The sequence below is a fragment of the Argopecten irradians genome, chromosome 16 (assembly GCF_041381155.1).
Source record: "Argopecten irradians isolate NY chromosome 16, Ai_NY, whole genome shotgun sequence".
Classification (NCBI taxonomy): domain Eukaryota; kingdom Metazoa; phylum Mollusca; class Bivalvia; order Pectinida; family Pectinidae; genus Argopecten; species Argopecten irradians.
In genome coordinates, this window is record NC_091149.1 from 28,036,910 (window position 1) to 28,063,366 (window position 26,457).

General features: G+C 38.2%; 2 protein-coding genes across 2 annotated transcripts; one reads left to right on the top strand and one right to left on the bottom strand.

Annotated features, from left to right (window-relative positions):
- The first annotated feature begins 1,076 nt into the window (after positions 1-1,076).
- Positions 1,077-3,871, top strand: LOC138311173 (uncharacterized). Its single transcript, XM_069252651.1, has 3 exons — positions 1,077-1,373; positions 2,163-2,378; positions 2,748-3,871. Exons 1-3 carry the CDS (start codon positions 1,193-1,195, stop codon positions 3,755-3,757), a joined length of 1,407 nt encoding a protein of 468 aa, XP_069108752.1. The 5' UTR covers positions 1,077-1,192; the 3' UTR covers positions 3,758-3,871.
- A 27-nt stretch (positions 3,872-3,898) lies between these two features.
- Positions 3,899-7,610, bottom strand: LOC138311172 (uncharacterized). Its single transcript, XM_069252650.1, has 4 exons — positions 7,254-7,610; positions 6,601-6,786; positions 6,117-6,243; positions 3,899-5,740 (listed from the first exon to the last, which is right to left on the bottom strand). Exons 1-4 carry the CDS (start codon positions 7,532-7,534, stop codon positions 4,550-4,552), a joined length of 1,785 nt encoding a protein of 594 aa, XP_069108751.1. The 5' UTR covers positions 7,535-7,610; the 3' UTR covers positions 3,899-4,549.
- Positions 7,611-26,457: the final 18,847 nt, after the last annotated feature.

Below are 26,457 nucleotides of genomic sequence, written 5' to 3' on the forward strand. Positions count from 1 at the left end.
AATCACATACTTATTGGTAATATATTTATAACAATTGCATATTTTCTAACACACGATATATTTTTCATAATGATAAATCGTACTAAATCAAAATTGCGAACGTAAAATAGACATCGCTTTCAGAATCCGGATCACTAAGCTACCGTAGTCCCGATCGACATTTATGATTGCATTCTGGTCTTCCGGTCACGCTTTCACTTCGTTTACGTTTTTCGTTTTTCGTTTGCGTTTTTCGTTTTGCGTTTAGCGCTTGACGAAACGCGTTTTTCGTTTTACTCTATTCGTTTTTCGTTTGCGTTTTTCGTTTGCGTTTTCGTTCGTTTTCGTTTAACATTTCGTTTGCGTTTTGCGTTTCGCGCTCGTTTCGAGGGAATGTTAGACGCATTAAGTACTGTACTAGGCACGTTGGCTCCATTTTTTCAAAATTTTCACATAACGTGTGATAAATTTCTATCATTTGGTGAACAGTAGATTGACCAGGCTGGACACCTGATTGGTATTTATAAATAAGTGAATTTTCTAGTAAATAATTATTTAAATATTTCACAACTAAGCGTTCGAAAACTTTACCAATCGTGCTAAGTAGAGGAATGGGTCTGTAATTTGCAGAAATGTGTTTTTTCCCCTTTTTCAAAAAATGGCCCAATATCAGGTCCCTAGACTGTTTGGGTATTAAGAAGTCTTTTAAAGATTTCAGCCTATTTGACCCCTGTGACCTTGAATGAAAGTCAAGGTCATTCATTTGAATAAACTTTGTAGCACTTCATCCCAAGATGCCACAGGCCCAATATCAGATCCCTAGGCTGTTTGGTTATTAAGAAGAAGTCGTTAAGATTTTAGCCTTTTTGACCCCTGTGACCTTGAATGAAGGTCAAGGTCATTTATTTGAACAAACTTGGTAGCCCTCTATCCCAGCATGCCACAGGCCCAATATCAGGTCCCTAGGCCTCTTGGTTATTAAGAAGAAGTCGTTTAAAGATTTAAGCCTTTTTGACCCCTGTGACCTTGAATGAAGGTCAAGGTCATTTATTTGAACAAACTTGGTAGCCCTCTATTTTTTATAACCCGATCACATTATAGAGCTGTTCGCCGTGACGTCACAAAAAAGTCACGTGACCTATTGGTTGGCAAGATGGCGGATTGGTTCTAAGCACGCTTCTGTTTATATATCTTCCTCGTAAGGCAAGTTACAATGGTTGTATCGTGTTGTGTTATCGGCTGTACAAACAGATTCGACAAGAATGATCCCAGAAGTTTTTTCCGAGTTCCGAAGAAACCAGAATCGCGTAGAAAGCTTTGGATTTCCGCCATAAAACGAGACAATTGGGAGCCGACTGACAACGATCGAGTCTGCTATAGTCACTTCATAACTGGTAAGAATTCGTAAAACGTTATCATTATTATTTTTCCGTGTTATATTTTAATTAAGACTAGCGATAGTAATTCTACTGATTTCCCTACATCGACCAATTTGCCTTAGTTGTGTGTGTCGTGTATGTAATTTTACGCCCCTCCCTCCCCGACCACATCGATTTTGTTAGGGCTACATAGTAGGTTTGGTGTTAAATTGATGTAGTCTACAGTATGCTTACTGACTGGAATTATACGTTACACCATCATAGTGATTATTTACGGAAAATGGTGTATGCTAGGCCAATGGTCATGTTAGAACATTATACATCGCGTTATGAGTCGGTAAGATAGCAATTTATTTTATATCACTTTCTAAGTCACTCGTGCAGTGTCTGGGGTGGCCATTACAAAATTCATTTCATCACCAGTTTGGACATTCAGTGGCGTTCTAAAAATAGAATACAGGTGAAATCTCGATTTGTTCTTGTTTGATTGAGACTTTACCTGTGTTCTATTTTTAGACTTACTGTAGAGAACAATGTATACAGCCTGAAACATTATCCTACTGTTACTCAAATATACAGGGTTGTGGCCCATGGTCAACCTATTGTGTAAGATTTATCCAGCTGATAGATTTATTGCTTTACAAAAAATATAAAAATTATAGTTTTGTAAGTTAATAATCTGTCAGCTGATTAAACAATGGATTGATCATAACCCATTAATACTTATACTGTAATTAATTGGATGACCAGTGGACTTTTGTGGTAATATTGTAGATTATTTATATCTGTCTTTATACACCATAGGTTCCAAAAGCAATGATGATTCTAACCCAGACTACATACCATCAGTCAACATGGGATACCAATCCAAAGGTAACAAAGACCAGCGGTTTGCTCGTTACCACAGACAAGAATTAAGAGACCAGCAAAAGAAGAAAACAGACGCAGCATCAGCACTTTTAGACCTATCCAATTTTGAGAATTACGACATCCCCTCATCTGCAGCTACACCAGAAGAAGGTATGAATTAAATGTATACAGTACTTGGTTAATGTTTTAATTTCAATTTTATAAGCATATTAATCTCATAATTCAATTCTCAATAGTTCATATCACTGTCATTAAATATATTCAACCCATTTTGAAGCATTATAAATGCACATGTCCTACATTATACTCTTTTTAATAGTTAAGTTAAAATAATTTGATTTGTAACAGATGTAATTTTCTTTTTATATAAATATTCTGAATCGCAAAAATAGACCTGTACTTTCTTTGACATTATCTTAACTAATGTCATTTGTCTTAATTTGTTTCATTTAATTTTCCATCAATATTTTATTAAGTTTTCAAAACAAATTGATTAATTGTTTCTTGTTTTTTTCCCAGTGGAGCGAAATCGAGATGCAAACATTCATGACAGATGCATTCAAAAGATTGCTGCACTGAGACTGGAAAATGAACAGCTCTACACCGAACTAGGAAGACTTCAAGCTGACAATGCTAGACTTGCAGCAGAGTTGGACGATATTAGTAATTTTGAGCAGAAGATCACCTCAAGTGACAGAAAGTTACTGTTCTACTCCGGCCTACAAACAACAGCTCTTTTCATGTGGTTGTTGTCATTCACGTCCTCGGTGCTACCCGTGTGCAAAGTGATGTCGCCAAGTAGTGTTCTGCTATGTATTTTGATGAAACTGAGACTGAACTTGCACCATCAGGATTTGGCCTACAGGTTTAATGTGTCCAAAACCACTATTTCTGACATTATTAACCAAGGACTTCCAAAGTTGGCAGGGAAATTGGCTTTTCTTATTCAATGGCCTGACAAAGACTCTTTGATAAGCAACATGCCATCTGTGTTCAAGGAGTCATATCCCAAATGTGTCAGTATCATAGACTGTTTTGAGGTTTTCATTCAGCGTCCCGGACATTTAACTGCCAGATCACAGACATGGTCAAATTATAAACATAATAATACCATCAAGTTTCTTGTGTCTATAACTCCAACTGGGGCTATCTCTTATCTGTCAAAGGCATTTGGTGGCAGGGTATCAGACAAAGTTATAACACAACGTAGTGGGTACCTCGATAAACTTTACCATGGTGACCAAGTTTTAGCGGATCGTGGTTTTCTCATTGCTGAGGACTTGGCTAATCGTGGCGCTACTTTAGTGATACCAGCTTTCACCAAAGGCAAATCCCAGCTTAGTGCCAGAGAGATTGCCGTCACAAGGAAAATCGCCCATGTCCGTATACATGTGGAGAGGGCAATAGGACGTTTGAAGAACTTTAAAATTCTCAGCACAAACATGAGTATGTGTATGGTGCCTCATGCAGATAGCATTGTGACAATTTGTTCCGGAATTGTGAATTTCCAGTCAAAGTTAGTGTCTTGAGTGGTAGTAAAATACTAAGGACTTCGATATGGACAGTGATCAATATATTATCTGAGTAATATATAAAGTATATTTGCAGTTGCATCAAATGAAATTAAATATCACTTCATTGTATAAGATCACTTCATTGTATAAGATACATTTTGCTCATTGTTTATTAAAATGTTGTTTATATCAAGATTTTACTTTTTGTATTGTGTCAGTACTGTATTTGCCTTAATTAGTGCTCCAACCCTTTCTGGACAAGTGCAAGGTTGTATAAATGCCATCTCATGGACTAAAATTTTGTGACACACATCACCCTGTAATTTGTTACAATTGTTTAAGCGTTCTAATTACGGCAAATACTGTAAAATAAATTTTGAACTGAAGCAGTCAAACCTCGCGAAATTGATTAAAATATGCTCTTGTAATGGAATGGATACATATATATATTATTGATACAGGAATACTTTTTATCAAGAAAAACACTTTGAGCAATATGATCAAGTTAATGAGGTTCAGCTGTATCAGCATGGAGACTTCTTCATTAAAATAAATATAAACATGATAACTACAACACAAAGGTTTTTTTTAAAAACAAATTGTTTTACTGTAACAATATCATTTAAGCACATGTTATAATTACTGATTTCTATCACTCAGTTGCGTATCTTGGTATATTACAAATTCAAACAATGGCAATGTCAGCAAATCATAGATAAGAAATTAAATTGAAAATGAGAAATTCTTATTATGTCTTCTTGATCACAAGTTCTTACTCAATTTCAAGTAGCCTAGATCAAAGTTTTTTCATTCACAACTACTGCAGAACCACTGTCCTCTGGGTTTGCGTCTGATGTTTACACACCTATAGTGGAACCACTGATAGGGACACTCGTCATCATCACACTTAATCATACGGCCGTATTCCGGTTCACTGCAAATGCACCACGTTGTTCTCGGTTCACTGTTGCACGGCACATCCACCTTCCTGTTCTGAACAGGTTCGTTTTCCAGTGTCCTTGTCACAAGTTCTGGTAGCACATACGACTTAACAAATGTCTCACATTTCTCAACAAGTTTCTCGGTGAAGGACTTGTCTATCAATACACGTATGATAACCATACTGGCCTCAGGCTGGCACTTTGTAAATACGACAAAGTCTGTGTAACTACACTTGGTGACAAACATCTGCATCTGAATCTGCGTGTAGTACCGATGATTGGGTTTTAACTTCAATGATTTATCTAGGCAGAAATCCTTGTCCATCTGTGCTGCATCAGGGACTGTTCTGTTGCGATGCTTCCATGGACACTTAATTTCTACTGTTCCCTTACCACAACACTGGCAGTTGATGATGCCATCTGGACTTGCTCCTAGAAATGGATGCTCAGCGTCAATCACAAAACCAGAGTCACGACAGGTGAAGCTCTCATGCATTTTCTCCTGGTGTTTGGAGTAGGCCAGTCTACACTCTGCCTCGTGGTCAATCCCCCATTTCACAGCCTCCTTTTTCGAAAGATCATAGGTGGCATATCCAACAATTTTCCGTACAAGGTTGTCTGGTGGTGTTGTTGCCTTCCGTGTCAACACATCATGGGCTTTAGATCCTGTAACTCTTCCCATTCGGTGCTCATACCACAAAGGACTGACTGACTGATCTCTGGTGGCAATTTCTAAATTGACAGCTTGAGTCTGTGTCACCTTGTAGGATGAGAATTTGGTTGAGGAAATGGTGTCAACATCATCAGGGTTATAATCTGGTTGTTGCAGAGTTGATAACAGCTTTGGATACTTGTCCGTGATGGGCTTGCTAGGTGGCTTGTTGACGGCTGGACGAATTGAAGTGAAAAAGGAGGCATTAGGTATAATGGCATAAAGCTGGTCAAGGTCTTCTTGTGATGGCAAGTCAGCTGATCCGTTGGCATGGACAGACTGGACTTCCTTAGTCCTTTTACCCTTGATGTTTTGGAATATCTCTGTGACAGTCGTAGGAGTAACCTGGAATATAAGAGATTTTCAAATGATCAATATTAAGCATAGTATGAAATCAAATCATTAAAGGATGTATTTAGAACCAGCCTTAGTGCATACTTGTAATTTTATTATCTATTCAAAATATCTTCTTAAACCCAGTAACTATTACTAACTCTTTATTTCTTTTGAAGCAGAAGAAATTATTATGCATATCTATGTTATTAATAGAGTATATTATACAGTATATCAACTAGGCATTTACTTATTTTTCAAAATGTGATAAGTAGAAGTGATATTTGAATACTAAGTAAAGTGATGTTCCAAATAGAAATATTCAAAAGAACTTTGACATTAATGATACAATCTAGACAAATCATGTGTTTTTTCTACTTCAACATACCTCTTTTCGAAACGAGCTATTCCACTGGCATGCCTTGCTGGTTGAGCTTGTTTGAGTAAGACCCATCTTCACAGCAATTTCAACTTTGAACAGGAGGGCTCCAACATGACTGCATACTTCACCCAGTCTATAAAATAAATAAAAACATCAGAAAGCTGCCTCACATAACATAACTAAATAACATTAATTTTGAAACAAAAAATAAAGTTTGTTATGTTTACCATATATATAACTCAAGTTCTGTTAATTATATCTATTGAACTTTGAGAAACTAAGACAAATCATTTATTCACATATCAAAACCACTTCAACAGTTATAACATGTTCAGCTGCATAATTGTTTAAACAAAAATCTTGTCTTTCAAGTAGCATTGTATCACTAGATCACACTCTTAAGTTGTGACTATCAAATGTACATAATTGATGTAGATACATCATTTACTGAATTTCATGATGAATATAATATTTAAATATTTGTACATACCCAGCCATACAAGTACAGTGGGCACAATACACCTTGCCAGTGTCCTTGTGCAGGTAGACCCATGGTTGGTGTGGCTTATCTCTGGCTCTCTGGGATGGTGTAACCTTTGTCTTCAATGCGATGAAAGGGCAGTCATCTGATACATGGTGCGAGAAGATCTCTTGCACATGTCCACTGACTACATACCTGAAAGATCAAAATTTAGAGTTAAGTCAACTGCTATAAAGCTCTCATCATCCAACAAGATTTTAAGATTCCAAATTACTAGCTCATAGTGTACCATACATTTTTTTTAAATGACATATTTTTTAATTGACATTATAAAAACAAGAAGAATAATGCACTGTTTTAGTACTTAGTATATGTATGATAATGGGGCTGGACATGTGTACTTATTTACTACTTAAAACTGAAATAAGTGTCACACGTTTAAACAAACAATGGACCAGGTAAGTTAAGCGAGAGCCAATGAATGACTAGTATTTACGTCACGTGACACAATTTAAAGGTTTACCTGGAAATTTGAAATGGCAGCCATGTTCGACAGGTAGAGGTAATCTTTCAATATGGCCTATATTTTATTGTTTATTTGCTTCTAAACATAGAGACTGTTTGTTTACATTAAATAAAGATCGTGGAAAAAAAAAACTCACTTGTATGCCTCTAGCGATTTGAATGCCCGCATGGAGTCATAGGTGTAAATGGAAGGCGTGTCGACCAGGTAAAAATAAATATCGCCGAAGGTGAGATCTGGCCAGGTGCTTGGGCTTGGGTCCCATTTACCACTAGATAAATACGGATCTGGTAATTTCTGTGTACCGCTATGATAGGAAAGTTTCGAAATATATCTCTGCTTAGCGTCAGGTGGCAAAGAGCTGGCGTATGTCGATAAATCGATAGACGAAAACGAAGGTTGTGTTGCTTTGTCGGCCATAATGCAGGAAATGGTTCTTGCCAACCAGTTTTGTGCGCATGCTCCGTCGTGTGACGTCACGAGTAAACCTCGCGAACATCTCTATCAATAAGGTCTCTGGATAGTAAACCTCGCGAACATCTCTATATCATTGCGTGTCTCTTTCTTATGAAGTGTTCTCTGGTAGTCTTCAAGTAAGTCGTTCATATGCTCCGATATAGTAGTTGAGCTGTGCCACTTCCTCTCGACTCTTTGGACCTGTTTTCTGCACTAATTGCATCATTGGCAATTGATCTTTGCTTTTTTCGATGACTTCAACGCATTCATTTACTGATCATATGGTGAGGCGTCTGCTCTCCCCCTGTTCCATTTTTGATATAGCACTTTTAAAAAGAGCAATAATTCCACTATACAAGACAAAAAAGGAATATAGTGCAGTCTCTCACAAAACGCACACCACGCTTTATCATAACTGCTTTTGTTTGTTTATTTTAACGTTCTATTAACAGCTAGGGTAATGTAAGGACGGCCTACGATGTACGCAGTGTAGTATTTCAATATGTCTTAATTAAAACTTAGTTGGTTTATTCTACTGTAATTACATAGAAACTTTCCGTTTATATCAAAATGATGAGATACTGACAAAATTAGTGAAGATTAGTACGTCCTTGTGAGGAAGGCTCTGGGTTCTGTCCCCTGGCCGAGACACACCAAAGTCTATAAAAGTGGTAGTTTCTGCTCCTGCTTAGCGTTCAGCATACAGGGAGTGGGACGACTGGTTCGCCCGTTGTCAGTATAATGTGACCGGGTGGGGTGTGTTGCTTGGTGTCTTCGGCGGCATGCTTCAGTGATATAGCACTATAAAAAGGGCAACAGTTCCACTATACAAGAAGACACAACACGAACATACCGCAGTCTCCCAGTACACTCACCTCGCACAACATACACGCAACACACCGCATACATGGGAGGCCGTCCTTACATGACCTTAGCTGTTAATAGGACGTTAATAAATCAAACAAACAAACAAACAAACGTCCTTACTTGGGATGAACCTGTTGAGATGCAGGTGAAAGTTTTCTAGTGAAGTTGATCCTATAGCACACCGGTATGTGGCAGCTCTACTCCAAACTTTGTGTTCCCGTCTGAATACAAAGTCTGGAACATGAAGGGTCCTGGATGCACGGGACATGCTATTTCTGAATCTTCTTATATCTCCCATGTTGTCACTAGATAAGCGGACTACCAAGTGTGTCCTTGTCATTGTAACATTTGAATGCCTCAATCAGCTGGTGATCCGTGATGGTCTCCCTTAACTCCTCTTGTACGTCTGCAATGCAGAGCTAATTGTTTTCTGTTCAGACGATTCATCACATCCAAATTCGTATGGGAAAAGACACGTAGAATGCTCAGCGCCTTCAAGCATTGCATGCATTGGAGGTCGTCCTGACATGAGCTGTTAATATGATGCTAAAATAATCAACCAAACAAACGCTAATGTCCATGCAAAATGTCCAGTTGTACACCAGCAGTTTATTGTCCTGATCATAACTGGACTCTAACTTCGTCATCTCTGGTGACAATCCTTGTTAGAAATGACATAACCTTGTCAGCTTGACTGGCGTGAATCCATTCTCCATCATACATAATCATATGACATGCACACAAAGTGATGACACCATAGAACCGGAATTAATGTTAATAAGGGAGTGTCCATTATCAATAAATGGGGATAAATCATTATTTAAATGTCTATATTACCATTATAGTTGTAAATGTTGAAATACTTGTTTTTCACAAAATACAAACTGTCCGTTATGCCCGTCGCTTAGTCAAATTTCAGCTCTGTTTTGCCTGGATATCGTTTGCTGCAATGAGGATGTGCATTATGTTCTTTATAAGACGGGCTGTAGGTTTAAGGTTAGCATACATTGCAGAGTGACTGATTAGTCGTCTTATTGTCCCTGATTTGAGCTGCTTGTGGCAACAGCATGTAATGATAGATGTGTGGACAAACATTCCATTTCCTGTTGTAGAATGTTTATAAAATGTAATTTGCATCCTCGTCCTTTTCGATGTCCTGTAGGTTTTGTTCTTTAATCCTCGGTGTGGTATGTCCTTCATGGTAATTCATATGGTTCCCGCTGGAATCGATTTTCTTTTTGCTAACAAAACTCTTCACCCCAACCTAACGTTTTTGTAAAATATCTACATGAATAGAATGATTAGTCCATGTAAAACTTAGATCAATGAAAAATTTTGTAATTCAATAATTTCAAAGGGACAATTCGGTCTAAGAGTGCATTAAAACTTGCACATATTTCGGAAACAAACCAGTTCTAATGGAAATTAGATTAGTTGGTTTTACTGTGATATGCCAGAAAAGTCCACTGTAGTCAATTGTATTTGAAATGTTCAATCGCCATTACACATAGCTTTGTATGCCGAACCCTGACCCTTGCCTGTGTAATAAAGAATTTTTTGTCTAGAACTACTCAAAACGCTCTTACAGTTGTGTTGACATTATAAGATGCATGTTCTTGTCTAAAAATAAATTTATCAACTCCTCAGTGGTTATGTATTGCATTTGTTTAACGTGCGTGACTTTGACTCGGGTAAGGGTACAGCGTACATGTTGTACCTGCTTAATCGTATTGATCAACGATTTGGAATTTCAATGGTATTAATCAAAATACTTAACAATGTTGTGGAATTTGTCACTATTTCTTGTCTTATGTTTCATAAGGAATGTAGAACAATATATTTTTGTCATATTTTGCGTCATGGTTATGTAACGAATTAGCCTCACTGAATTGTCCCTTTAACTTCGTTCTATGCAGCATATAGGCCTAACACGCGCACACGTAGACACTTTAAAATTACTCAACTTTTGGTAGTGTATGAGGTAACATAAACAATATGCGGGCAAACTGTTATTTCCTATTCCAGTTCTAATCAAGTATCGTCACAAGTGTACATGTAGAGACATAGAGTTGAGTAAGGTATCGGCACTAATGGATCAGGAAGTGGTTAAATTCTTTTGTAGATCCGAACTCAGTGGGGGTGTCTGAAAAGAATAATTGTAGCTAAGACATTACATAAAAATCCCCAATTCTAGGTTCATCAGCCTATTATTATTAAAATCATCATAATAATATTTTCAATCTCCAAAACATATTTTTTAGACTAAATATTACAGTATTATTGACTCTGAGTACACTCCTTATCAAATATGACGATGGTCTCATTGTTAGCTGTGCCTCAGCTAATATCACTTGCCTCGGGGCTGCCCTCCAGGTAGGACGTTAGAATTGTACCTGCTGCCCCTATTGCATGGTCGTAAAAGGCGACTAAATTTAGGATCTTATTTTTTCTCTTCTTCCTAACTGACTTTATCTTTCCTAATGCCCTCCCTTGGAACCGCCTCACGTTTGGCCTTGAGTTGAGCGTTCGCCCCTGTGAGGAAGGCTCTGGGTTCTGTCCCCTGGCCGAGACACACCAAAGTCTATAAAAGTGGTAGTTTCTGCTCCTGCTTAGCGCTCAGCATGCAGGGAGTGGGGCGACTGGTCCGCCCGTTGTCAGTATAATGTGACCGGGTGGGGCGTTTTACTTGGTGTCTTCGGCGGCATGCTTCAGTGACATAGCACTATAAAAAGGGCAACAGTTCCACTATACAAGAAGACACAACATGAATATACCGCAGTCTCCCAAAACACGCACCTCGCACAACATACCCACAACACACCGCATACATGGGAGGCCGTCCTTACATGACCATAGCTGTTAATAGGACGTTAATGAATCAAACAAACAAACATTTCTACCTTTCTCTAGAGCTTTTCGAACTGCATCCAATGTTATGCCATGGATGCAGGACGCCAGCTTGCAGTTGGTTAATATACCGCAGTCTCCCAAAACATACACCTCGCACAACATACACGCTAAACATCGCTTACATGGGAGGCCGTCCTTGCATGACCATAGCTGTTAATAGGACGTTAATTAGTCAAACAAACAAAAAGGATCACATACATCAGCAGGTAATCTCTGATATTACATAAGTCCACTTTTGTTGCATTGTCAATGTTCTTTTTTAAGTGATCTGCTCTGAGAAGATATATCTGCTATCAAGGTTGGACCTATTTTGAAATAAAACTATATGATCATTACGCCTTGAAGATTGTCTTTTTTGGAGATTTGACCAGAAACGTGAAACATCTTCAATACAATAGCAGAGAAATATATATTACAGAATGCAAAGCAACTGAGACTTATCGCTTGCTTGGACGGCAACTTTAACTCGTCATACTGCAGATGGTCTCGCCATTGATCGTTGCCATTTGATGACTGCCTCCGTTACCAGTGACAACTTCTTCTGGTCATCAACATTAAGGAATGATACGGAAACTCAAGGGCTGTCCCCAGATATGAACTTATGGTTCCAGGTGTTTTCAATCTCCTACCCTCCTCAAACTATTTACGAAGTTGGTCAGGCTCCTCCCACACCTTGACCTGTAGTCTTCTGTCTAGCGACTTCAGAGATCCGCCAGATATTGCAAGCCTGCTGTGCGGCTGACAGCGGGAATTTGTTGCGCTCAAGTGATGTTAAGTATTTATGAAATCTCGAAAGATTGTTTGATTAATTAACAGCTATGGTCATGTAAGGACGGCCTCCCATGTATGGGTTCTGTCCCCTGGCCGAGACACACCAAAGTCTATAAAAGTGGTAGTGTCTGCTACTGATTAGCGCTCAGCATACAGGGAGATACAATAGCAGAGAAATATATATTACAGAATGGAAAGCAACCGAGACTTACCGCTTGCTTTTACGGCAACTTCAACTCATCATACTGCAGATGGTCTTGCCATTGACCGTCGCCATTTGATGACTGCCTCATTTACCAGTGACTACTTCTTCTGGTCGGTGTCGACCTCATCAACATTAAGGAATGATACGGAAACTCAAGGGCTGTCCCCAGATATGAACTATGGTTCCAGGTGTTTTCAATCTCCTCCCCTCCTCAAACTATTTACGGAGTTGGTCAGGCTCCTCCCACACCTTGACCTGTAGTCTTCTGTCTAGCGACTTCAGAGATCCACCAGATATTGCAAGCATGCTGTGAGGCTGACAGCGGGGATTTGTTACGCTCAAGTGATGTTAAGTATTTATGAAATCTCGAAAGATTGTTTGATTAATTAACAGCTATGGTCACGCGCACACGTAGACACTTTGTTTACAATTATTCAACTTTTGGTAGTGTATGAGGTAACATAAACAATATGCGGGCAAACTGTTATTTCCTGTTCCAGTTTTAATCAAGTATCGTCACAAGTGTACATGTAGAGACATAGAGTTGAGTAAGGTATCGGCATTAATGGATCAGGAAGTGGTTAAATTCTTTTGTAGATCCAAACTCAGTGGGGGTGTCTGAAAAGAATAATTGTAGCTAAGACATTATATAAAAATCCCCAATTCTAGGTTCATCAGCCTATTATTATTAAAATCATCATAATAATATTTTCAAGCTCCAAAACATATTTTTTAGACTAAACATTACAGTATTATTGACTCTGAGTACACTCCTTATCAAATATGCTAGTTTCAATCAAGTATCGACTCAAGTGTACAAGTAGAGATAAATGTTCTATGTGTGTGTGCGTATTATGTGTTGCAGCAATCGCCCATGTAAGTTTCTTGGTACACTACTTATCAACATATGACGGTGGCCTCATTGTTAGCTGTGCCTCAGCTAATATCACTTGCCTCAGCTAATATCACTTGCCTCAGGGGTTCTCTTTCATCAGTCATATGTTCAAGCCCTCCGACAACATTATCTCCCGGGATGTCCCCAGAAGAAATTGCTATGCATTGACCCCTTGAGCTATGAAGTACAATGATAAATAATAAAAAAAATACTTTTATCAAATCCATAATAACATTACAAACCTTAAACATAATTTGTAGACTAAATACTAGAGTATTATTGACTGGTGTGATGAAAAAACATGATGAACACAATCCAAGTTAAATACACAACTGATTGATATTACATTTCTACCCTTCTCTAGAGCTTTTCGAACTGCACCCAATGTTAGGCATTGGATGCAGGACGCCAGTTTGCAGTTGGTTAAAGTGAACAGTCGGGCAAGGATGGTTAAAGTCGGTAAAAATGGTGTGAATGTATCCAGTATAATTTCTTATGAAATGGAAAAATAAAATCTCTCGCCAAAATCTGTCTGCGTACGAAGAAATTAATTTAAAGTATAGGAATCCTAATACGTCCTCCCGGCTGACTATGTCCGTGGTTACAATTACACACAGCCTCGCTTTCAATGCTTTCAACTTTCCTTTACTTTAATGGTCAGAACTGGGAAACGTAAGCAGAACTTGGCCGTCGTATTAATATGTTAGAACTTTTGGAAGGCCAATGAACGCATTTAGACTGGTTTTCTTTGCCCGACTATTCACTTTAATATACCGCAGTCTCCCAAAACATACACCTCGCACAACATACACGCAAAACATCGCTTACATGGGAGGCCGTCCTTGCATGACCATAGCTGTTAATAGGACGTTAATAAATCAAACAAACAAACAAAAAGGATCACCTACATCAGCAGATAATCTCTGATATTACATAAGTCCACTTTTGTTGCATTGTCAAGGTTCTTTTTTAAGTTATCTGCTCTGAGAAGATATATCTGCTATCAAGGTTGGACCTATTTTGAAATAAAACGATATGATCATTACGCCTTGAAGATTGTCTTTTTTGAGATTTGACAAGAAACGTGAAACATCTTCAATAATAGCAGAGAAATATATATTACAGAATGCAAAGCAACTGGGACTTACCGCTTGCTTTGACGGCAACTTCAACTCATAATACTGCAGATGGTCTTGCCATTGACCGTCGCCATTTGATGACTGCCTCATTTACCAGTGACTACTTCTTCTGGTCGGTGTCGACCTCATCAACATTAAGGAATGATACGGAAACTCAAGGGCTGTCCCCAGATATGAACTATGGTTCCAGGTGTTTTCAATCTCCTCCCCTCCTCAAACTATTTACGGAGTTGGTCAGGCTCCTCCCACACCTTGACCTGTAGTCTTCTGTCTAGCGACTTCAGAGATCCGCCAGATATTGCAAGCATGCTGTGAGGCTGACAGCGGGGATTTGTTACGCTCAAGTGATGTTAAGTATTTATGAAATCTCGAAAGATTGTTTGATTAATTAACAGCTATGGTCATGTAAGGACGGCCTCCCATGTATGGGTTCTGTCCCCTGGCCGAGACACACCAAAGTATATAAAAGTGGTAGTGTTTGCTACTGCTTAGCGCTCAGCATGCAGGGAGTGGGACGACTGGTCCGCCCGTTGTCAGTATAATGTGACCAGGTGGGGCGTTTTACATGGTGTCTTCGGCGGCATGCTTCAGTGACATAGCACTATAAAAAGGGCAACAGTTCCACTATACAAGAAGACACAACATGAATATACCGCAGTCTCCCAAAACACGCACAACGCACAATGTACACGCAGCAAACCTCATACGTGAGAGCCCGTTCTTACATGACCATAGCTGTTGATTAAAGGACGTTAAAATAAACAAACAATTGATTTACCTGCTCCTTTGTTCTATGCAGCATATGTTATGTATGACACTAAATACATGTAGTTATGAGATAAGGGAGATAACTCCTATAGCTTTTTTTATCAATACATCCTATGAAGGTCATATCATTGATTTAGGTTATAGAACTTTCTAGAATATAATCATGTATAAACAAATATGTTTGTAAACATGTTGATTTTAAGTAGAGATCTAGAATGATCTATTTCCAGAAAGTTATGTGTGTTTATTTGTTTACTGTTTTTAGTTAGATATTTCTAGAAGTAGAAGGTTCTCCAATATTCTTGAATTAGGGTTTAGCTATATATACTCCAACTGTCCAAAGCTAATCAGAACTGTAATGAGACCTGTAATAAGACATACCAAGAATTGTACAGCGCCATATAAGATTCTATTGGGAGAGCTATTGTGACTTTATCTGTGGATTATTACAACACTTTGTGTGGATTTATTCATATTGCCTGGAACTTTACAAATCATCGGTGGACATTCAATTTCCTTGTGGATTTGTGATTATTGTTAATTTGAAACCTGGAAGGATCAAGGATTATACCAGGACATTCGCATACAGATAAGTAACACTTTAAATCATTCGTACTACTCTTGTACCACCACCAATTACTTTAGACATTGTAAACCATCTCTGTATAATATTGTATATATAATTAAATTGTGTTTTGAATTTAGCTGCTGGTTTCTCCTTTCTGTTATTCGTTCATGTAACAGAAATTGGGGGCTCGTGTCCGGGATCGATATTCAATTTGTGAAATCTAACTTTGAAAAATTAATTAAGAAATTTTCAAAATTTGTGTACAAACTTTGAGTTTACATTTGAAACCAACAGCTAGATAAATATGACTACTATGCAGGTAGAACAGTTTGTTAAAGCGCCATCCCTGGAAGTTCTTTTGCAAGTTAGTAAGAAGGATTTACTATTATTGGGTAAACATTTAGGCCTTACTATCAAAACTAATTGAGGAAAGCTGAAATTAGGAATGTAATTATAAGATATTTTGTTGACAATGGCAAATTTGACTCTAGTGCATTAGATAGTATAGAGGAAACAGTCACTTCAGAAATCCAAATTAGACAAATGGAACTTGAACATGAAATGAAAATGAAACAAATAGAGAATGAAATGAAAATGAAACAAATAGAGAAAGAAATGAGAGAAAGAGAAATAGAAAAGGAGTTAAGAGAAAAAGAAATAGACAAAGAAAGAGAGTTAAGAGAAAAAGAAATGGAAAGAAAATTAAAAGAAAAAGAGATCGAGAGAGATCAGATGTTAGAACTAGAGAAGCAGAAAATTCAAGCTGAAACAGAACTTAGAATTAAAGAATTAGAGCTAGCTTCTCAAGACGGTTCAAGTAATCCAACTTTTAGGGGTTTACAAGGAAACAGAGGTTTTGATGTCAGTAGAAATATTAGGTTAGTTCCTCCTTTTCAAGAGAAAGAAGTTGACAAGTATTTTCTACATTTTGAGAAAATAGCTGATAGTATGAAATGGCCTGAAGATAAGCTTACAATGCTTCTTCAGAGTGTCTTGATTGGTAAAGCTAGAGACATTTATTCTTCTTTATCTGTAGATGAGATTTCAAATTACCAAGTAGTCAAGAAAGCTATTTTGAAAGCTTATGAGTTAGTTCCTGAGGCTTACCGCCAGAAATTTCGAAACTCGAGAAAGAGAGATGAACAAACTCATGTAGAATTTGCCAGAGAAAAGGAACAATTATTTAATAGGTGGTGTGATTCTAAAGAAATTGATGAGGATTTCGGTAAATTGAGGCAATTATTGTTGATAGAGGAGTTTAAACGTTGTGTCCACACAAACATAAAAACTCATTTAGATGAGAGAAAAGTTGAAACACTTAGTGAAGCAGCTACAATGGCTGATGATTACGCTCTCACCCACAAAGGCTCATTTGTTAAAAACAGTTCTCAAGACAAAAAACAGTACCACAGGTACTAGTAAATTTGGTCAGCCTAGGAACCCAACCTTTAGTGGCCCTTCTAACGACAAACCTAAATTAGGTGATAAGACTAAGTCTGATTCTAAAACAGATCATAGGGCAGGTGTGGGGTCTCCTTCTGGTCCTGTTTGTAATTACTGCAAGAAAGTAGGGCATACTATGTCTGAATGTTATTCTCTCCAGCGTAAGGAGCAAAGGCGTAAACAGTCAGTTCCTTCTGTGTTAGCTATGTCAAAGCCTAGTCAGAAACTTAGTGATATTGTGGAAGATTCTAAAGTGTCTGTTGAGATTAAGAGCTCAGAGTCTGATAGCGTCTTGGAGAAGTACTCTCCCTTCATTTCTGAAGGTTTTGTTTCACTTACTAGTGATATTACCAACTTGAAACCTGTGAAGATTTTGCGAGATACTGGGGCTTCTCATTCTTTGATATTAGATGGCGTAGTGCCTTTGTCTGAGGAGACCTCATCTGGTAGTAGTGTTTTGCTTCAAGGTGTAGAGTTAGGTTTTGTTAATGTGCCTCTCCATTGTGTTTATTTAAAGTCAGATTTGGTTACTGGGCCTGTCACCATTGGTGTTAGACCGGAACTTCCCATAGAGGGCGTGTCGCTCATTTTAGGCAATGACTTGGCTGGAGAGAAAGTTAGGGTAGATCCCTTAGTGTCCAGTATTCCAGATAAAACAGATGATGCTGAGACTATTCAACAGGAATTTCCTGGTATTTTCCCTTCTTGTGCTGTAACTCGTTCAATGAGTAAGAAGGTTTCTGATGTTGCAGTAGTTGAGGATCATTATAGTCCAGGGTTAGGTGACACTTTCTTGGCTCATGATATAGAGGATGTCGGGAGCAAGTGTGATCTTTTGAGCAATCCTGTAGACTTTGATAGTGATAGAGTTGTTCCTAACAAGGGTACTTCTTTGTCTGACATGATGAGTAAATCATCTTTGTCTAGAGAGGAGCTTATACTAGAACAGGAAAAAGATCCTGAAATCTCCTTATTGTGTAATCGGGCTTTGAGTGAGGAAGAGGCTGAGAAAGTCCCGGTTTGTTACTTCCGTCAGTCAGGTGTGTTGATGCGCAAGTGGTGCCCCCCTGATGTGTCTCCCGAGGAAGACTGGAAGGTTGTCAATCAAATAGTTGTCCCACCGAGGTATAGGCAAGATATTCTGAGTTTGTCTCATGATGTACCTATGGCAGGGCATCTAGGTGTGACCAAGACTTATAACAGGATCTTAGATCACTTCTTTTGGCCCAAGTTGAAACGGGATGTGGCTGATTTTTGTAGGTCTTGTCATACTTGTCAGGTGGTAGGGAAACCTAATCAGAAAATCCCTGTTGCACCTTTGCACCCCATTCCAGCATTTGAGGAACCATTTAGTAGAGTCATTATAGACTGTGTAGGTCCTCTACCCAAAACTAAGTCTGGGAATGAGTATCTTTTAACTATTATGTGTGCTTCCACACGCTTTCCTGAAGCCATTCCACTCAGGAATATTAAAGCCCCTAACATAGTCAAGGCTTTGGTTAAATTCTTTACATTGGTTGGTCTTCCAAAAGCTGTCCAATCGGACCAAGGTTCGAATTTCATGTCTGGTATTTTTCAACAAGTCATGTACCAGCTCCAGATCAAGCAGTATAAGTCTAGTGCTTATCATCCAGAGTCTCAGGGTGCTTTAGAACGTTTTCATCAGACATTGAAGAATATGATGAGATCTTATTGTTTTGAAAACAAAAGAGATTGGGACGAAGGTATACACATGTTGTTGTTTGGCGTTAGAGAATCTGTACAAGAATCTCTTGGCTTCAGTCCCTTTGAACTTTGTGTTTGGACATACTGTACGTGGTCCTTTGAAAATTTTGAAAGACAAAATTTTGGACGAAGATTCTAAAGTTAATCTCTTAGAGTATGTGTCTAACTTTAAGCAAAGGTTGACAAGGGCATGTGAACTGGCAAAAGAAAATTTGGCCGTTACTCAAACCAAAATGAAAACATGGTATGATAAAGATGCCCGTGCAAGAAGTTTTGATCCAGGTGACAAAATTTTGGCTCTATTACCAATACCGGGTCAGCCTTTGCAAGCTAGATATTTTGGACCTTATGTTGTTGAGAAAAAGGTCGATGATGTTAACTACATTGTACAAACTCCAGGGAGGCGCAAGAAAACTCAATTATGTCATGTTAATATGCTTAAGAAATATGTAGATAGAGAAGAGAGCAAGACCTCTCAACCTATTGCTACTTTGGCCTCTGTACCATCACAAAGTGAAAGTACAGCTGATATTTGTAAATTAGACTTAGATGGTGGTGTACAAGATGTAGGTTTAGACTGTGGTGTTAAGTTACGGAATTCAGATGTGCTCGCGAACTTGGACAAGAAACTGTGTCATCTATCAGAAAAGGAACGCAATGAACTGAAAGATTTGATACTTGAGTTTAAACATTTGTTTCCGGATACACCAGGCAAAACAGATGCTATCTATCATGACGTGGATGTAGGCGATGCGCCACCTGTCAAGCAACATCCTTACCGTGTCAATCCTTTGAAAGAAGAACACTTAAAGAAAGAAATTCAATACATGTTGGACAATGATATTATTGAACCAAGCAAAAGTGAATGGAGCTCTCCATGTGTTCTGGTACCAAAGCCAGACAAGACATACCGGTTCTGTACTGACTTCAGAAAAGTAAACTCTGTCAGTAAAACAGACTCTTATCCAATTCCAAGGATTGACTCATGTATTGACAAAGTTGGCAAAGCCAAGTACGTAAGCAAGTTTGACCTGTTGAAAGGATATTGGCAGGTGCCATTAACAGAAAGAGCTAAAGAAGTGTCGGCATTTGTAACCTCGCAAGGTTTGTACCAGTATAAAGTTATGCCATTTGGTATGAAGAATGCCCCGGCAACATTTCAACGTCTTCTTAACAGCGTGATATCAGACCTGGAAGGCTGTGATGGATACATCGATGACGTCATCAACTACCACGACACGTGGGAAGACCATCTACGCGGGATTCGTGAATTCTTCGAAAGACTCACTACCATGAAATTGACTGTAAACTTATTGTACCATGAAATTGACTGTAAACTTATTGAAATGTGAATTTTGTCATGCAACTGTTGAATTTTTAGGCCATGTTGTAGGACAGGGGCAGGTTAAACCTGTTCAGGCCAAAGTAGAATCAATTATAGATTTTCCAGCTCCTGGAGGCAAGAGAGAGCTGATGAGGTTTCTTGGTATGGCTGGATACTACAGAAAATTTTGTCAAAATTTCTCTGTTATTGCAGCTCCACTTACTGCTTTGTTAAAGAAAAATGTCAAATTTGTTTGGTCAGACGAATGTAAGTCTGCATTTGAGAAATTGAAAGCCATACTATCAAACTCACCAGTTCTGACTGCTCCAGATTTTAATAAACATAAACGTTTAAACTGTTTGTTGACGCCAGTGATGTAGGTGTTGGTGCTGTTTTGATGCAAGAAGGTACTGAACAAATTGACCATCCAATTTGTTATTTCTCGAAAAAGTTTGACAAACACCAGAGAAATCATTCCACCATTGAGAAAGAATGTTTAGCATTGATTTTGGCCTTAAACCAATTTGTGTATCTATGCACTACAGTTGTGCCTGTGTTGGTCTTCACCGACCACAACCCTTTGACATTCATTGGGAAAATGAAAAACAAAAATCAAAGAATTCTCAGGTGGAGTTTGACTTTGCAAGAGTACAATCTTGACATCAAACATATCAAAGGGAAAGACAATATTCTAGCTGATGCTTTATCAAGGATTTAAATATGACTTAATATGTCAAGAAAGTTTCCTTTTCAAGAAAACTTTCTTTTCTTTAAGGAGGGGTGTGTTATGTATGACACTAAATACATGTAGTTATGAGATAAGGGAGATAACTCCTATAGCTTTTTTTATCAATACATCCTATGAAGGTCATATCATTGATTTAGGTTATAGAACTTTCTAGAATATAATCATGTATAAACAAATATGTTTGTAAACATGTTGATTTTAAGTAGAGATCTAGAATGATCTATTTCCAGAAAGTTATGTGTGTTTATTTGTTTACTGTTTTTAGTTAGATATTTCTAGAAGTAGAAGGTTCTCCAATATTCTTGAATTAGGGTTTAGCTATATATACTCCAACTGTCCAAAGCTAATCAGAACTGTAATGAGACCTGTAATAAGACATACCAAGAATTGTACAGCGCCATATAAGATTCTATTGGGAGAGCTATTGTGACTTTATCTGTGGATTATTACAACACTTTGTGTGGATTTATTCATATTGCCTGGAACTTTACAAATCATCGGTGGACATTCAATTTCCTTGTGGATTTGTGATTATTGTTAATTTGAAACCTGGAAGGATCAAGGATTATACCAGGACATTCGCATACAGATAAGTAACACTTTAAATCATCGTACTACTCTTGTACCACCACCAATTACTTTAGACATTGTAAACCATCTCTGTATAATATTGTATATATAATTAAATTGTGTTTTGAATTTAGCTGCTGGTTTCTCCTTTCTGTTATTCGTTCATGTAACACATATAACACACAAACGCACAGGTAGAAACTTTGTTTAAAATTATTCAACTTAAATGTTTTAAATTGTTCAACTTGTGGTAGTATATGAGGTATCATAACACATATGCGGCCAAACTGTTATTTCCTGTGCTAGTTTCAATCAAGTATCAACACAAGTGTACACGTAGAGACAAAGGTTCTATGTGTGCGTGCGTATTATTTGTTGCAGCAATCGCCCATGTAAGTTTCTTGGTACACTACTAATCAACATATGACGATGGTCTCATTGTTAGCTGTGCCTCAGCTAATATCACTTGTCTCAGGGGTTCTATTTCATAAGTCATATGTTCAAGCCCTCCGACAACATCATCTCCCGGGATGTCTCCAGAAGAAATTGCTGAGAACTGACACCTTGAGCTATGAACTACAATGATAAATATTAAAAAAAATACTTTTATAAAAACCATAATAACATAACAAACCTTAAATATTACAGTATTATTTACTGGTCGGATTAAAAAACATGTTGAACACAATGCGTAAGTTAAATACAAAACTGATTGATATTGCATTTCTACCCTTCTCTAAAGCTTTTCGAACTGCACCCAATGTGAGGCCATGGATGCAGGACGCCCGCTTACGGTTGGTTAGGATGACATACATCAGCAGATAATCTCTGATATTACATAAGTCCACTTTTGTTGCATTGTCAAGGTTCTTTTTTTAAGTGATCTGCTCCGAGAAGATATATCTGCTATCGTGAAACATCTTCAATACAATAGCAGAGAAATATATATTACAGAATGCAAAGCAACTGAGACTTATCTCTTGCTTTTACGGCAATTTCAACTCGTCATACTGCAGATGGTCTTGCCATTGACCGTCGCAATTTGATGACTGCCTCACTTACCAGTGATAACTTCTTCTGGCCTGTGGCGACCTCATCAACCTTAAGGAATGATACGGAAACTCAAGGGCTGTCCCCAGATATGAACGTATGGTTCCAGGTGTCTTCAATCTCCTCCCCTCCTCAAACTATTTACGGAGTTGGTCAGGCTCATTCCACACCTTCACCCTTAGTCTGAAGTCTAGCGACTTCAAGATCCGTCAGATAGTGCAAGCATGCTGTGAGGCTGGCAGCGGGGATTTGTTCGCTCAAGTGATGTTAAGTATTTATGAAATCTCAAAGATCGTTTGATTAATTAACAGCTATGGTCATGTAAGGACGGCCTCCCATATATGGGTTAGAATTGTACCTGCTGCCCCTATTGCATGATCGTAAAAGGCGACTAAATTTAGGATCTTTTCTCTTCTTCCTAACTGACTTTATGCCCGCCTCACTTTTGGCCTTGAGTTGAGCGTTCGCCCCTGTGAGGAAGGCTCTGGGTTCTGTCCTCTGGCCGAGACACACCAAAGTCTATAAAAGTGGTAGTTTCTGCTCCTGCTTAGCGTTCAGCATACAGGGAGTGGGACGACTGGTTCGCCCGTTGTCAGTATAATGTGACCGGGTAGGGTGTGTTGCTTGGTGTCTTCGGCGGCATGCTTCAGTGATATAGCACTATAAAAAGGGCAACAGTTCCACTATACAAGAAGACACAACATGAACATACCGCAGTCTCCCAGTACACTCACCTCGCACAACATACACGCAACACACCGCATACATGGGAGGCCGTCCTTACATGACCATAGATGTTAATAGGACGTTAATTAATCAAACAAACAAAGTGTTGCTTGGTGTCTTCGGCGGCATGCTTTAGTGATATAGCACTATAAAAAGGGCAAAAGTTCCACTATACAACAAGACACAACATCAATATACCGCAGTCCCCTAAAACACACCTCGCACATCATACCTGCAGCACACCGCATGCATAGTAGGCCGTCCTTACATGACCATAGCTGTGTCTTCGGCGGCATGCTTCAGTGATATAGCACTATGACAGTTGAAAAATGAGAATTAAAGTATCATCATCAGAAGAGTTCAGAGAAAGCAATTAAGTAATTAGTTAAAACTGTTAACAATAGTGAAAGGACCAGGACACACACAGATAGGTTTCAAAGGAGAGAGAGTGTAGGAGTAAGGATGGAAGACTCACAGAGGACAATGGTGTGTGGAAGCATGGTCAATTTAGTTAAAGCCATTGATGGTTTCAAACAAGGTCCAGAGACAGCATATGGTCACCTAAAACTTCAAAAGGATAGATGTAGACCCGCCTCCAGATAGATAAACTAGCCAATAGAAATAGTAGATTTTGTCAGAGTAAAAGTAGAAGTTTAGTCATGTAGCATATAAGGGATAGGAGAGAAATAAAAGAGAGAGAATTGAAGTGAGAGACATAAGTTGAAGGTTAAGATTGAGAAGTTGTGGTCAGAATTGGACAGAGAATTATAGAATATCCAGAGTTTGAATAAAAGGAAGTGGAACCAACAAAGTGTTGAGTGTGTATCTCAAGTAAGGACAGCAACAACGACACCCCAAAGCAAATGGTGATATGCCCCCAAAATATACCGCAGTCTCCCAAAACGCACCTCTCACATCATACCTGCAGCACACCGCATGCATGGGAGGCCGTCCTTACATGACGATAGCTGTTAATAGGACGTTAATTAATAAAAAAAACTAACAAATATTGCTTAGCGCTCAGCATACAGGGAGTCGGACGACTGGTCCGCCCGTTGTCAGTATAATGTGACCAGGTGGGGTGTGTTGCTTGGTGTCTTCGGCCGCATGCTTCAGGGATATAGCACTATAAAAAGGGCAACAGTTCCACTATACAAGAAGACACAACATGAATATACTGCAGTATCCCAAAACACTCACCTCGCACAATATACACGCAGCAAGCCGCATACGTGGGAGGGCGTCCTTACATGACCATAGCTGTTGATTAAAGGACTTTCAAATAAACAAACAACAATTGACTTACCTGCTCCTTTGTTCTATGCAGCATATAACACACAACTGCACACGTAGAAACATTGTTTAGAATTATTCAACTTAAATGGTAACATAACACATATGCGGCCAAACTGTTATTTCCTGTGCTAGTTTCAATCAAGTATCAACACAAGTGTACATGTAGAGACAAAGGTTATATGTGTGTGTGCGTATTATTTGTTGCAGCAATCGCCCATGTAAGTTTCTTGGTACACTACTTATCAACATATGACGATGGTGTCATTGTTAGTTGTGCCTCAGCTAATATCACTTGTCTCGGGGGTTCTATTTCATTAGTCATGTTCAAGCCCTCCAATTACATCATCTCCCGGGATTTCTTCAGAAGAAATTGCTGAGAACTGACCCCTTGAGCTATGAACTACAATAATAAATAATAAACAAAAACACTTTGAGATGATATATACCAGAGCACATTTGTTTAATCCATAATACATAACAAACCTTAAACATAATTTGTAGACTAAATATTACAGTATTATTGACTGGTCGGATTAAAAATCATGATGAACACCAGAGTGGACAAAGTAGAGTCTGTCTGTCAGGTGATGGAGAAGATGGACATTGGATGTTGAATATATTTCACTGTGTACTGTTGCTGAATTTATAACAAACTCTATCAGGATGTAGTTAAATTTTGTTTATTTGAGTTTTACAACCACTCGACAACTATGGTCACCCAGGTCATACATTCATATCAATGATCCACCACACAACAAACAAACCACACAGAATGTAAACAATGACTGCATCTAAAAGATCAGGATAACAAAAAGGTAAGTAAGAACTAAAACACGGATTGTAAATGTTGATTATGAAATCAAAAAGATAGCATGGGTTCAATCGTTTTTGCTAAGACACGTGAGAAAACGCATGCGCAATGATAAAATGTTGAAAAGATACGATGATAGAATATTGAGATAAGATGGTAAAACGTTATTTCTGTTATTAAAAATTGACAATTATACGATTTTCTTACGTTTTACACTATCCTTAGCTGTATTTTGTTTCTTTCAGCAAAATGTAGCTGAGCAGACATGGAGAGACAGGTGGCCATACTGGTCAATATAACTTGGTAATATAAAATACAGACAGAGCCAGCTGTAGTATAATAACAAGTTTTGCAGCCTTGTAATGGTTCAAATCATTCAGTGAACTTGGCAGACTGTAATCTCAAGGTTGGGAGAACGGACAAATGTACACTAAAAATCTTAAAATGTATCTGCGTCCTCGTGATGCTTAGTATTACGGTGTCGTCATTGAAAGTAACCTCAAACAACTTTGGTCAGGACAAAATTTGTTTTAATGACGCAGGTAATAAAATATAACTGTAAGAATATATGCATTCTAATATTTATTTGATACACACCTTGAGAAAAACATACAGTGTTTAAAATCATTCAATTTTGAATATGGAAACAATCCAAAGACTGCGTTGGTGTTCGGTGAATTGTTTACATCAAAAGTATGTAAAATTGTTTGGATTTCACTCGGAACACCTCAGGACTCATTATAAGTTGTTATGGTCCGGTTACATTCGTCCGTCTTCCGTCACCAATCGACTTCCTCTCCATAACCACTATTCGGAATTCAATAGAATTTGACTGGTAGTATCGTTATGGGTTACTGGCTGAAAATTGTACAAATGATGGGACGGTCTACGATGTACGCAGTGGGTAGTATTTCAATATATCCTTAATTAAAACTAAGTTGGTTTATTCTACTGTAATTGCATAGTAGCTTTCAGTTGATATCAAAATGATGAGATACTGACAAAATTAGTGAAGATTAGTACAGATTAGTACGTCCATACTTTGGATGAACCTGTTGAGATGCAAGTAAA